We start from the raw sequence: 14,398 nt of genomic DNA, 5'->3' as shown, positions 1-14,398 counted from the left end.
AATAAGCACACAACGAATAATTTAAAACTTCAGAAGTTTATTGCCCAGAATAGCTCACATGGTGCAGTTCCTTTTTTCTTTTTCGTTACATGGAAATCAAGCAAAACAGTAGAAAATATATATGGGTAACAGTAAAACAAAAGCCCAGCCTAGTAATAGCCCTTTATATCCACCAAGTTATACTTAAGATGGCTAGTCAAACAGAGAGAAGTGGAGCATTTGGAAGACAGAGCTTTTCATGTTTATAGTATAGATCCTAAACCAATATTAAAGGCATTTTCTGTCCATATTGTTAATATTTTTTTCTTCATAACAGCAAATTGAAAAAGGTCTGTATAGAAAAAAAGTAACTACTGAAAGACTTTCACACCTCAGTTATCAGCTTATGGCTTGACAGTTACAGATAACAGGAGAAGGCACATGACAGAGTATTTAAAATATACAGAGACCAATAAAAATCCAAACACTAAGCAGAAATGGGAACCGAAACTCAAAATTCACAATTATGACTTTTTGCATCCCATAATTTATATTCCAGAAATTTGCATTCAAGCATTTTACAGCTTTTTCAGAAAAGAAGTTGAACACTGCCAGAAAAGACTTAAGCATCTTGCTTTGGCGTTGTTGTTGTTCTTGGTTTTTGTTTTTTTTTTGTGTTTTTTTTTTAGGAAAGGGTATACAGAATAATCTAAAAGCTATTAAAATAAAGACACATTCCCTCACTTGTTATTAGCGCCCAATAGACCCACTGCTGAAGGTTGAGTATGAGTAAGAATATGAAGAGGTTGCCGACGCATCAAAACTTCCCCTCCTAGACCCACTGCGTGAGCCTGAACGCGAACCAGAGCGAGAGCCAGAGCGAGAGCCGGGTGCTGAGGAGACATTGTAGGGACTGGATATGCCTTTAGATGAAACGGAGGCTGCTTCCAAAAGTTTAAGCCCAGTGATGTCTTCCACCATTGACCGATTCATTGCATCTTTGTAGGATATTTTCAGTTTGGTCTTGGGGCACGTCAGAATTTTGGGATAGCTGTTTGTGTCTTGCAATTTCTGGGAAGCACGACCATCAATCAATCCATTCCTAATGGCTTCTTCAGTACTTATTCTTCCACGCACTTCTGGGTCCACAAGACCTCCAGTGAGGTACTGGAATTCAAGGAACCGCTGCCCAGCCTCGTAAGGCAACCATTTTTCCTTCACTGCTTCAGCTGCTGACATCCTCTTACGTCCACCCTTTATGCCTTCAAACCCTATGAAGGCCTTCTGGGCTGGTTTGAGACGTGTGGCCATATCCTGGTCAATGATGCCTTGGCTGGTGGCTTCCTGAAGTGAAAGCCTCTGGCCTGTAGTAGGGCATATTATGCCCCCTGTGCAGGCCTGGGCTTCAAGTAACCGTTGCCCAGTGATGCTATCCACAATGCCCCGCTGTATAGCTTCTGAAATTGAGATTTTCTCCAAGTTTTCTGTGTCAAAAATGGCTGCAATAGGACTGCACTCTTCTGGGGTCTCTGAGAAAGAGCCACTCCTGATCAGTGAAGTAGAACTCCTGACACTCAGTACTGTGGGAGACCGAGTCACCGACTCATGCCGAAACACCTCATCAGTGCCGTTACGGCAGGAAATCATGTCTGCAAACTGCGTCAGGCTTAAACTGCCAGAACGGTACTGGTCAAAAAACTTCCTCTCAACCAGACCTTTATCAATAGCATCTTGGATGTCATACTGGCTACCTGTTTTTCTGTCAACAAGGACTACTCTACTGCTACCATCTGATCCTGTGATAGTTATTTCTTCCCACTCACACTCCTGTTCAGCTAATTCTGTATAGGTGTCATAATCTATGAGGCCTTTGCTGTACGCCTCCTGCACAGACATTTCCCTGTTTGTTTCTGGATCTACAATGACGACCCGACGCTTCCTAAGGGTGTTTTTCTGCGAGGTGTGCACCACCTTTTTCTTCTCTCTCAGGGGTAGAAGGCAGAGCCCTGTTGCTTCATCCTTTATGCATCTTTCCTTCAGCTGCAAATAGGTCAAGTTCTCCTCTGTGTTGGGATCAAAGAACCCCTTAGTGTCATCACTTGGATCACTAAGGATCAGGTTGAGCTCTTCATTGAAGTAGCCACGCTTGTAGGCCGTCTCCACTGGCAAGCGGTAGCTCTCTTTGGGATCAATGATTCCTCCAGTAGCGATCTGGGCCTCCAGCAAACGAATTCCATGGCCTCTTTCTATGAGCTCTTTGTTCATTGCTTGAAACAGAGAAATTATGTTCCCAGTTTCTGGGTCTTTGTACCCAGTGACAGCTCTTTCAGCAGAGAGAAGTTTCTCTTTAAATTCAATTCCAACAAGGCCTCTTTTGTAAGCTTCTTCAACGGGCAGCCTCGCATTGCTGACAGGATCCACTATGAACCCTGTGGCTGCCTGGGCTTCTAGGAGTTCAAGGGCTGTCCCTGGTCTGACCAAACCTATTTTCATAGCTTGGTAAATGCCAAGTTTCTCTTTAGTAGCCTCATTGTAGATACCCGCAATACAGCTGGAGCCCTGAAGGAAATCAATAATTCTCTCACTCACTTCTTCCACTGTAATTGCACCTCTTTCCAAGTCATTCCTTGTTGATTCTTTAATAATTCCAGCCTCAAGCAGTGCATCTGCTGAGACGGGCTGCCTGATCCCTTGGAATGACATACTCCTCTTCTGCACTGGGAGAAGGAGCAGACCAGTGTGTGGCTCAATCCTACATTTTTCCTTCAGCTGCATGTAAGTGACTGCTTTTTTGGTAGTGGGATCAATGAAGTTCTTTGTAGTGCCTTGGCAGTTGTTCAGGATTCTGTACAGGTCTTTGTCAATCAACCCACGGGATAAAGCTATATCTTTGGGTAGGAAAACACTGTTAATGGGATCAACAATCCCTCCTACAGCCAGCTGGGCTTCAAGCAGACGAATCCCAGTTTCTCTGTCAACCAAGTTTTTCTTGATGGCTTCAGATACTGGCACAGTTTTGCCTGAGAAAGGATCTTTAAATCCTGTAATAGCCTTTTCTGCTGTATAGATTTGTTCTCTGTCATCAAAGTCGATCAGATCTCTGGCGATAGCACTGTCCACTGTTAACATCTCATTTCGGTGTGGGTCTATCACGCCTCCTGTTGCTGCCTGGGCTTCTAAGAGCAGGACTGCATTTTCTGCTGTAAGCAGCTGGTTCCGTTTGGCCTCAACAAACGAGTACTTCTGTCTGGGTGAAAGAGAGACCCCTGCAATAGCACCTGCCCCTTTGAGGTAGGGTTCAAGGTCAGCTGCAACTTCTTCCACTGACCTCTGTCCCTTCAGCAGTTTATCCAATGTGAGTTTGTCTATCAGTTGACACTCATACAGCTGCATTGCTGTAATCTTCTTCCGCAGCCCACTGAACACCAACTTGGAGGCATCAATACAGAAGTCTTCCTCAGTCTGCGTAGATCTGTGGGACCCATATGGGCGTTGCTTGAGTTTCTCAATCTCTCTCTGCAGCCTGAGACGCTCGGACTCCAACTCTGACTGGTTTTTGACAGCGGTCTCTTCCAGTCGGCACCGGTATCTCTCCTCAATCCGTTTGATCTCCATCTGCAGCCTCTCAATCTCACTCCTCAGGGTGTTCTTCTCCCTCTCACTCTTCTCTCTCTCACACTGAATCTTCCTTATGGATTCTTCTGTCCGGGAGTGCTGGCTCTTCCACTGATTGAGGTCATTCAGGATTTGTTGCTTCTCACTTTCCAGGCGTTGCTTCAAACGAGACTCCGATTCCAGTGTAACCTTCAAACGGTTCAGCTCCTCTTCTAATCTTTGCAGCCTGGCTTTGTCTTGCTCCAGAGCACTCATTTTTATCAGCAAGGTTTCTCTTTCTTGCATAATGTGACTATACTGATTTTTGGATTCTTGAATTCTATTGGATGCCTACGATTTTAAAGAAGAAATAAACCAAGAGAGGATGGTTAGTGTTTATGCTGGTTAGAGTTATAGTCTCTACTTACAATGTTCTTTTGCCTGTCATTTAACTTGCAGCAAGCTGCCACTGGAAAACATTCTATTTGCACCAGTGCCTTACCCAAGACCATGGATACCCATAAACCAGTGAAGGTACACTGTCTCTTCACTGAGTGTCTCTAGTACTGCCAGAGGCTTCTTCTGTTTCCCATAGCCTTTATTTTCTGCTGATTTAGTTAGCTCTTTATAACTTTTTAATACTTCTCACAGTACACCTACACATACACAGAAGATTCAAGACTCATTAAGAGTCTGAGGCTCAGCAGATGTACCCTGGCATAGTCCTACTAAACTCGGTGAATTTGTATCAGCTAAGGACTGGTCATACATAGGTAAAAAGGAAACATGATTCATTTTTCTGCTTTCTTATTAGTTTCGCGTTACTCCAATTTTATCTGTGTTCCTTTTAATTCACTTACTGTCTTCATATATGTATACATATATACAAAGACCTGCAATCATGCATGTTTGCATGCAGTCCATATTAGTAGTGTGTATTAGTGTATATATTAGTAATACATGCATATATACATATATATTTATGCACAGATGTCAGATAATCCTAAATGCTACTATTTTTAAAAAATCAGTATTAAGATTTTTAAAATAAAGAAAATCAGAATAAAATAGCTGAGAATGGAGATGAGATAGGAAATATAAAAGGCAAGCATAGGAAAAAGCAAAGAAACATTTTCACAAGTGGTCACTTGTATATATTTAAACAGTAGATCTTTGGAAAAGAAAACAGAAGAATGAAATAAAGTTTTCTTTAACTTGTTTATGCTGTCATCTCAAGAAATAAGTGTCAATAGTAAAATTTGCAAGTGCCTTTAGTGACTTAGGAACATAAATCCCCAAAACAGTCTATGAAATGTAGGCTTTAAGTACCTCAGGTAGAGCTGACAACATAATCTTTTATCCTCACTTGTAGTCAACACCTTACCCAGCTAAGCAGCACTTTGACAGCTTGTTGGTTCTGGGGTTTTTAGCTGTTTTAGTTTGTGATAGCACTCAGGTCAGCCACAAAGGACTGCTGTAACCCATCCTGGCTGAAACAGCCTGGGGAGGCACACAGCCAGCAGGGTACAGCCAAAGCCCAGTGGTACTCCATGTACTCTCATCTTCCCCTAGGATGGTTTGGTGGAGGCTGGCACAGACCCAGGGTCTCTCCCGGGGCAAGGGCTGAGGGCAAGGCTCAGCTCGACGATAAGACAGCTTATGGCTCCCTAGCACAGCTCCCAGGGAGTAAAGAGGCTAAGAAAGCGGCCAAATCCTGTCATTTTTGTTTAAAAATGAACAAGGGAAAGGGCCATAGAGGTGATATTAGTCACAAGTACAGTGAACTTAAACAGCAAAGTGTGCATTAAGTTGATTCAAATGGACACTGCAATTAATTATATATCTGAGAGACAGTAAAGCTGGGATCAAAATATGTGTGAATACCTCTAGAGCTTGCTTTTGGAATTTTTCAATTTCCTGTCTCAATTTTTCCCTTTCTTTCTGTAAATCATTAATCAACCCCTGAAGTTCCAGAGTTTGCTTGTTGCTCATCTGAAGCTGATTCTTTAGTTCAGCAATTGCAGTATTTTTCCCATCAACTTCACTTCTGACCATTCTGAGGTCATCATACTCCAATCTAACATTTCGCAGCTCTTCCTCCAGTAACAAGTGTTCCTTGGTTAGGTTCTCGGTGAGAGACTGAAGCCTTTCGATTTCTATTTTGCACTCATTCAAGTTTTTGCTTTTCTCCTCAGAGGTTTTCTGTAAGTGCTCATTTCGCATGTGAGCCTGCTTTAATTGCTCCTGTTCTTGGACCAACTGACGGCGTAAAGTCTCAATATCAGATGTGTATTTTCTTATCTCCTCCATATATCTCTGCTTCTCTCTCACATGACCATCTAATACTTCTCTTTGGTGTCTAAGGTCATCTTCATTCCTCTTCTTGATAATAGACACTTCCTCTATCTGCTGTGTGAGATTAGTTATTTTAACCGACTGCTCTCTGAGAGATCTCCTCATGCCTTCTATTTCCTCTTCCAGTTTCTTCCTCCTGGATGCCTCCTCCATTACATTTTTATTCTGCCTGCAAAGCTCCTCCTCCAGCTTATGTTTCTGGATCTGCAAGTCTTTTACAGTGCTCTGGAACTTTGCACTTTCTTGATCCCTGCCTTTTTTCTCTTGTGAAACTCGTTCGTAGTCAATTTTCAGTCTGGCCAGTTCCTGCTCTTGGATCCTCAGCTTGTTAATTGTCTCAGTAGCACTTGTGTTTGCTTTCTGCAGGTCAAACTGGACTCTTTTTAACTGACTGTTCTCATCCTCTATTTCTTTTCTCTGACTTGTTTCTACATCCAACAACTTTCTCAGTCTTTCGATCTCTTTGTTTCTTTCCTTAATGGTCTTAGAAGCATCATCAAGCGACTGTTTGTACCGCATGCTTTCATCAGAGTGCCTCTGAATAACTTGTTTTAGCTCAATCTCCAGCTGCTGTTTCTTCTGAGAAAGCTCTGAGCCAGCTGCCTTCTGCTGCTGAGCATTCTCTTCTACTTTCCGTAGATTATCAGTTGTCTGACTTATTGTATTCTTCAGCCTCCTAATTTCCTCACACAAATTCCTATTTTCTCTCATGGCATTATCAAGCTGTGTTCTATAATTATTTGTGTCCTCTTCCTTTTGCATGGTGACCTGGTGAATTGTGGTCTTTGTGATATTAATCTCAGTTTCATATTTGTTCTTTAAACTAATTATTTCCTCATCATAACTGTTTCTTACCTTAGCCAATTCATTTTCAAGTTCCCATCGGCTTTTAGCCTCTTCCTGAAGCTGCATCTTTAGCCTTTCCAGCTCCTTAGTTTTATCCTGGATAGTTGAGGCAGCCTCCTCAAGAGCCTGCTTGTATCTTGAGTTGTCTTCGCCACGAAGCTGAATGATCTGTTTCAGCTCCAGCTCTAGCTGATGCTTTTGCTGTGACACCTCAGAACTGCAAGCCTTCTGCTGAAGGGCATCTTCTTCTGCCCTCCTCCGTTGATCCGTGGTTTGCAGGATGGCATCGTTCAGCCTCACAATCTCATCCTTAAGGTCTCTGTTTTCTCTTGTCAGTCTGTCAACCTGAGTTCTGAGGCCTTTTGCATCGTCATCTTTCTGTGCAGCTATCTGCTGGATTGTGGTCTTCTTAATATTAATTTCTGTTTCATACTTGTTCTTTAAATTACTCATCTCCTCACTAAACTGGTTTCTTACCTTAGCCAGCTCATTTTCATACTCCCTCTTCCGTGTGCCTTCGTCCTGAAGAAGAACCCTTAATCTTTCTATCTCGTACTCCTTTTCCTTGATGACCTTCTCAGACTCTAACTTTTGCCAACCAAGGCTGTCTTTCTCATTTTGTCTTGTTTTCTGCAGCTGGTCATAGTCATTCTTCTGCTGCTCATACCTATCCTCCAGCAACTTCCTTTTCCTTTTCTCATCTTCAGTCTCATAAGTTAGCCTGGTTATTCTGTCATTTAGATCCTTTATTTGGGCATAGCATTTGTCCAGGTTTTGCTTAGCAGAATTTCCATCCATTTCAGCTTGTCTTTTCATCTCCTCCAAACTCATCAGCTTTGCCTTGAGCTGAGAAACATCCATCTGATACTTCTGTAGATTTTGCTCCAGGAATTTATGTTTGTTGCTTGTCTCTGAATTTGAATCCCTGGCAAGCCTGAGTTCTTCTTCCAGAAGTTCAATTTTGGTGTTTTTCATCTGCAAAATGATAGCAGAAAAGCAAACAAAAAACCCACATAAACACTTGTGACAACTATTTCAAAATCATCACATACAATATAATATGCATCTGTAACACTGACAACTTACAAAGCATTTTTTTTCTCTGCTTCAGTGAGAGCTCAAAATCCCTTTTTATTTAACGTCATCAAGACAAATTCTGGAATCCCTATTTATTCAGAGTCAAACCTTATTCAGAAGTCAGCATAATAACTTTCAGAGGGGAAATGGTACTTGGTGTGGGGAGGGAAGAGTTCACCAGTAAAGTATTAAATAGCCTTCTTCAGAACCTCCATGATTTTCAAACAGGTGATTCACATTCCATATATGTGACCTCTTAAATGGGCACCTCTGTTTCCACTGAGCTGTTATTAAATCAAGAGTTACTCCATTTAAAACACTTTAGATAAGGCCTGAAATGAGGTATGCCCCCTAACCATAAGGAGCAAGTTTTCAGCCCTGAGACAGCTGTACTCTCATTGAGGTCAAGGCTGTGACGGGCAAAGATGGACCTCCTGTGTGCTTTGATGAGCACCTCCTGTTTACCAAGAAGGCTAGCATTCTCCACCTCACACGTGACCTTGGAGGTAACTCAAGAAGATACTGTAGTCTTTGACAAAAGATGCATGAAACGGCTTATATGACTCCTTCATGGGACACAACTGAGCTCAGGATTTAGTTTTGTGGACTGTTTTGCACTGTACTTAAGAAGAAAGTCTTTGATCAGTGCTAGCTTGCTAACCTGTGATTAAAAAAGAAGGCAAAAAAAGAGTCAAATTACCTTCAAGTCCTCCATGCTCTTTAACATTTCACTTAAGAATCTGTAGTAATCTCCTGATCTTGTAAGAAGCTCTATGTAGCGAGACTGAGCCTCACTAGCCTTGAAAAGAAAGAGAATTGTTAGCAGCTTGTACTACAGAGTTAGATATGAACATACCTATGTCTCAGATCATTTAAAGGATTTCAATTCAATTGAGAAAACATACCACTTGACAAAGTAAAAAGCAAATTCTCCTTCTCAAATTCACATGACTTTCTGGGGACCCCAAATGTATAAATTCTCCCTTCTGATAAACCCACACCTTGTTTTTCAAGGTTATTTTCTGTCACAGCTGATGTGATAGTAAATCCAAGGCTTCATCCCCTGGTTCATCATGCTCTTCCTGTCTGACAGTCACAAGTAACCTAAATTAAACTTTTAATAGTGGTTAATTCCCAGCTTGAAAGTGACTAAACCACATGGGGCATGAATTTTACTTTCTCACAATATCTATGCAATGAACATTGAATAGGAATGAGGCAAATTCCTGTGGGTTAATCTACCGTCTAAATGAGCTCAAGTATGATTTTACAGCACGGCAACTATTCTGCACTAATTCCTTGTGCTTACGTGCTTAGCACACATTACCAATGACAGTGCTAATTATTAGAATACAGTTGGATATGACTCAGTGCCTCACATGGACAAACAAATGTATTCAAAAGTTTGATGGGGAGGAAAGAAAGTTACCTCTTGCAGAATCAGCACTGCAGGAGACTGAACCACGCTCTTCTTGATAGGTATGTTGAGCAATGTTTCTAATCCAGAACTGTAGGAAGCAACCTGTAGTTCATAATCCTGTAAAACAACAGGGAAAGCTAAGACCCATTTAGCAACTGTCAAGGAACTCTCTGCGAATCTGGATTTCCAAAATGCAAATAAAGTTTTGGGTCTCGTTTCTCTGTTTGCTTGATTTTTTGTTTTGGTTTATGTTTGTTTGTTTGTGTTTTTTAATAAAAAGCTACATTTCCCCTTGTTTATATCTCTGGCCATTTACAGATGATCTTCTATCATAAACAGAGGCTCATCAGTTCAAGTACCACTGGAGACTCATGGAGGAGAATGACAAAGGGAAAAAGAGAAATTTTACATTTTTTTAAAAAGGAAGATACATGTTTCTGTTAGTTAGAGACTACCTGGAGGTGAAAAAGATTCATGGGAGCAACTGGTCTAGGTACTGTTATCAACCAAAACTTCAATAACTGCCTCTGCATCTCTTTCATATCACATGCACCACATTGCATATACAGTAAAATCTTTGTCACAGAAATTAAGATTGAGCTGAAGAAAACATGGAAATAAAGATGACATAAAAATGCCGAGACCACAAAACCATTCCCTGTATATCTTCTTGGTTTTCATGGCTATTGCACACCATTCCTCCTGCTAATCTGCCTTTGTCTTGCCTCCTAGACCAGATCCTCATCAGACGTAATTCCAAAACTACAAATCTGTTCTCTACTCTTTTATTTTTTTAACATGTGAACCAGAAAGTTTGGTCTCACTAGAAGGAGGCTTTGATTCTCCTGAATAGGAGTGCTCACTGGTATCACAGGTATCATCTTGTAGTCTTCAGGTGGTAAGTACACAAATTGCTTTCATTATGTTTTGTACACACAAGTGCTTCACACCAACAATTTCTGCACACACGTCAGGGAGCCGACACTTCAACTGCCTGCAGAACAGATATAATGGGATATGCCTGACCATGAAAAACCACACCCCAGAAAAATGCTGAAATCCAAGTACCTTAATTGCAGCTGAGCACTGATCTGCATGCTTGAGAAGCTCCTCAACTTTGTCTCGCTTCCCACAGATTTCACTGTGCAAGTTCTGTCAAGAAAAAAGTGAGCTGTGAAGCACTCTCTCAAGATTTACCAGTCTCTCCTCCTGTACATGCTGCCTCCATCAGAAGGCACCTGCAGTGTGAGACCACTGCAACCCTAGAGGCTGAGACCTGAAATGACCTGCAGACGTGCAGTTTTTACAACAGCAAGTTCTCTGTGCATGAGAAGGCTGTTCTCAGAATGAACACCCAGCAGCTGAACAACCCCCAGAGCTGGGGAGGGAGAGTTCCTTGATTTTAGCTTAGATGCATTTCCTCACTTTTTATTTTTGTGCTATAACTAGTTCCATAAGTTGCACCATCATACAGTCCCTTTAATTAATTCAAAGCTGATGTGTAAAAGTGTCAGTGATCACATAAGAGCCAAAACCACTCTTGTTCATAATCTGTAGCAGTGCTAACAGAAAGTTATGAGGATAATAATATTTCTACACATGTGGTGTTTTTTGGTAGCTTGCGTACTTTATAATTCAAAACAGGTCACTGTACTGCAGACTGCACTGACACTTTCTGAATAGCGAAACAATTTAAAATGATGATTGAAGACAACTCATTCAGGTGCCGCATACCTTCTGATCATGTAGATATCTCATGATAGTGTTGCAATCACACAGCTTTGTGGACTCGATAGAATCCTGCCGGCGCTTGGCATCGCAGATCCATTTGCACAGAGCCTGGTAGAGATCTCGGTAAGTTTTCAGCTGTTTGATCTGCCTTTCTAAATCCCATGATCTAGCAAGAACCAGGAAAAACTGTCAAAATGGAAAGTGCAATCTCTTTCTTTCTCTTTAAACATTTTTCAAAAATAAGATACAGTATTAAACTCGGTAAAACTACAGGAAGCTCTGAAATGGGATTCTGAACAAAAAATTCAAATTTATGAGAACCATACTGGTTGTAAGTCACCCAATATGGGTTTTTAGTGCCTCAGTTTTGAGTAACTGCAATACACAGTGGTTGGCACTTTCTGTCAAATAAGTGAAGGATGGAGAAAACCTTGCAGTGGTAAGAATCAAGTTCACTGACTTCAGTACTCTTGTTCTCAATTTTCACCAAAACAAACAGTAACCAGTAAATTTTTATTAATAGGACTAGATTCTGGCCTGAAGTAAAAACAAAACAAGCCTTACTCAAAAAAAAACACAGAAGCAATCATAAAATGCCTTCAGTTCAATAGTGAATAAGAAAAAAATGGTTGTGGCTTTTTTACTTAGTGTTATTTTTTTAAGCTTCAGGTATAGGGTACTCAAGAATAAACACAGTTGCTTTGTTTGAGGGGGAAAATGCTGACCAGAATTAATTAATCCAAAAGCATCAACAAGAATTAAAAAAAGAATAAAAATGAAGAAAAAACTCCTTAGCACATAGGTTATACAGTTACATGGCTAACTACCAACTTCCTTCTTGGTCTTACACAATCCCTTGTAAAGTATGTTCAACCTATTCAGAGTTACTCTAGTCTTATTGCCCTGAAGTCATCATTTGTCTTCTGGAAGTGATTATTAGTGCACATCAGTTCTTTTAGACTCACTGTTAAGTTGATCTTAGTAGCAATAAGGAAGAAGCTGTTAGGAAATATGAACAAACCTGTTATCTATCTGCTTATCAGCTCTCTGCCAGCGGTCTATTAGCTGAGTAACTTTGTCACAGAACTTTCCCATGTCCATGTCATACAGGGTATATGACTGGCAAGACTGTGAGTGAATCTGAAGTGCTTTCTGCAGCTCGTTTTCCAGAGCATTCAGTAGTGACTTCTTCATGTTTAGGTCTGCTTTCATTTTCTGGAGAAAAAAACAAAATACTGTCATACATTTTATTCTTGAAAGGACACTCAAATTTAACTATCAATAGCACATACAATGTGTTGGGATCTAAAGACTTTGTTTTTAATTCAGTAAGGTACGTACACTGATGTCAGCCAGATTTTATATATTTAAAGTGAAACACCTACTTTGGTAAACAGAATTTACTTAAGAATGTGTTTGAAGTTAGACTCACTCTTCAATAATTTGCTAAACTAAAGCCCTCTCCTGTCATATTCTGTAGCTAACGTTTCAGTTTCTCAGAACTATGCAGAGCAGTTTAAAAAAAAAAAGGAAGAGCCTACCTAGAAACAACTGACTAGAAAATTTCACTGAAGTATAAAAGACTCCAGCACTTGCAATCAAGCTTCAAGACTGGCCAGTTTTTAAATGTTATCTAAAAATCTGCACAGATTTTTTTTTCTCCCTGTTCACAATTTTATAAACATCTTCCACGGAGATATTTTGTTATACACTCACTTGTTGGGGTGCACATACTTGCACACTGTGGGGTATCACCAAATGGCATATACAGTGCAGGTGGTGGTCTGCCTTGCATCCCCCAGTCACAGGGATGACCGCATCCTTCGGTAATATGCTCAAGCATTTTTTTTGTGTAGCTCAAATTTTACACCAGCTGAGAACAACTCCCAGCAACTGAACATGATAAAAAGGTAACCTGACTGTGCTCCATTTGTGTCAGCTACACACTTTTCCCTCCTACACAAGAAAGAAAGAAAGAGTCCCTATTCTTCCAAAAGCATTCAGTGCACAAAAGGACCAGCTCAACACCAGTTAGACTGGTGCTCAGCGAAGCAGTTGTTCTTCACCTTCCCCCTTGTACAGGATGGATTGTTCTCACTGTAAGATTTGAAATGGACTACTGCAAAACATGGACACACAATAATACCCAAATTTCCTTGTCACAGCTAGATGACAATAAGGGCAATGAACAAGCCTTTTTTGCAAGAAAGGAGGTATTGCCCTCAAATCTAGCTTAATAAGTGATACAAATAAACACAGATAATTCCATACCAAAATGGGTTATGGAAACCTTCCATGCCACTGGCTCTGCTGTGAGGGCAGCAACAACAAGGTGATGGAAGTAGTAATAACCTGTACATTCTTTCCAATAATTTGCAAAAGCACTTTATGTCTGTGTCATAAAATACAACAGTATGAGCATTTCCATTTCCTGTGGTTTCGAAGGGGTTTCACTCAGCTCAATAGCCCAGTGCTGGCAGCTATGAATTTTGCCTTGCTGTGTCCTTGGGTCTTGGCCTCTCACCTTCAGACAAGCCCGATAAGCCTCCACTTTATCAAGATCCAAAGGAATAGTCTCCTCTTCAGAGAGTCTGACTTCAAAAACTCTGATCACATCCTCTGTTTGTAGAATAATCTGGAGCAGACACCTCAGTGCATTCAAGCTAAAATAAATAATACAAGACAAATCCATTATGGACTGGAGTAGGAAAGGTGATATTTTTAATTAATTGCAGAGCATTAGTTAAAGAGAATAGACAATACAGAAGAAAACTCAGTGATATTCATGATTCTCACTTTTTTTAAAAAGTTCTTTCAGAAAAGAGAATAAATTCATTTAAGTGTCTGTTTCTACCCACATGTACAGCATTTGTAGGAAAGAAGGTGTAATTTTACACTACTGGTAACAAAATGCAGGTTTCTGGACTAAGAATTATGGAAGAGAGTAAATAATTTATTGCTATAACTTCAATTTTCTTACCTGTCTAAGTAGCCAGCAGAAACACCATTAATATTTTCCAGTTTTTGAAACAGGGCATTTATCTCTGACTGCAAGTACACATACTTTTCAGAGCCTCTGAAGTTAGGCAGCAAGTCATTATGCTTATTGAGGGTTTCAGCCATTATTTGAGAGTCATTCTGCACACCCTAAGGAAAGAGAATGCCCGATTTACACATTTTTGGTGGCTGAATGATCATTCTACATCACATACGCAATTGGTCTCCTTATCCACATAGCCTGCTCCTATCTAAACAGCTTGACTGAGGACTGAAGCAGTGCCTGAGCTTGCTTGCTTCAAGGTAAGTAACACTGGGTGGGTTTTTTTGCATGATCCACAACAGGTAATACCTCTTTTTGACCACCTCGCTCACTCTGAAATTCAGGTCTGTTGAAAG

At 40.7% G+C, this 14,398-nt stretch overlaps 1 protein-coding gene across 1 annotated transcript in view; it reads right to left on the bottom strand.

Annotated features, from left to right (window-relative positions):
- Nucleotides 1-729: 729 nt before the first annotated feature.
- The window catches only part of DSP (desmoplakin), a 38,450-nt gene continuing 24,781 nt past the window's right edge, over nucleotides 730-14,398 (bottom strand). Inside the window, exons 16-24 of the mRNA XM_010188896.1 lie at nucleotides 13,983-14,149; nucleotides 13,527-13,665; nucleotides 12,024-12,217; nucleotides 11,006-11,168; nucleotides 10,340-10,423; nucleotides 9,281-9,388; nucleotides 8,552-8,650; nucleotides 5,458-7,749; nucleotides 730-3,924 (exon numbers count right to left, since the gene is read on the bottom strand). Coding sequence (XP_010187198.1) covers nucleotides 730-3,924; nucleotides 5,458-7,749; nucleotides 8,552-8,650; nucleotides 9,281-9,388; nucleotides 10,340-10,423; nucleotides 11,006-11,168; nucleotides 12,024-12,217; nucleotides 13,527-13,665; nucleotides 13,983-14,149 — 6,441 coding nt within the window. The remainder of the gene's footprint in view (nucleotides 3,925-5,457; nucleotides 7,750-8,551; nucleotides 8,651-9,280; nucleotides 9,389-10,339; nucleotides 10,424-11,005; nucleotides 11,169-12,023; nucleotides 12,218-13,526; nucleotides 13,666-13,982; nucleotides 14,150-14,398) is intronic.

The sequence above is a fragment of the Mesitornis unicolor genome, unplaced genomic scaffold (assembly GCF_000695765.1).
Source record: "Mesitornis unicolor isolate BGI_N332 unplaced genomic scaffold, ASM69576v1 scaffold35157, whole genome shotgun sequence".
NCBI lineage: Eukaryota > Metazoa > Chordata > Aves > Mesitornithiformes > Mesitornithidae > Mesitornis > Mesitornis unicolor.
This window is presented reverse-complemented; position numbering and strand designations above follow the sequence as displayed.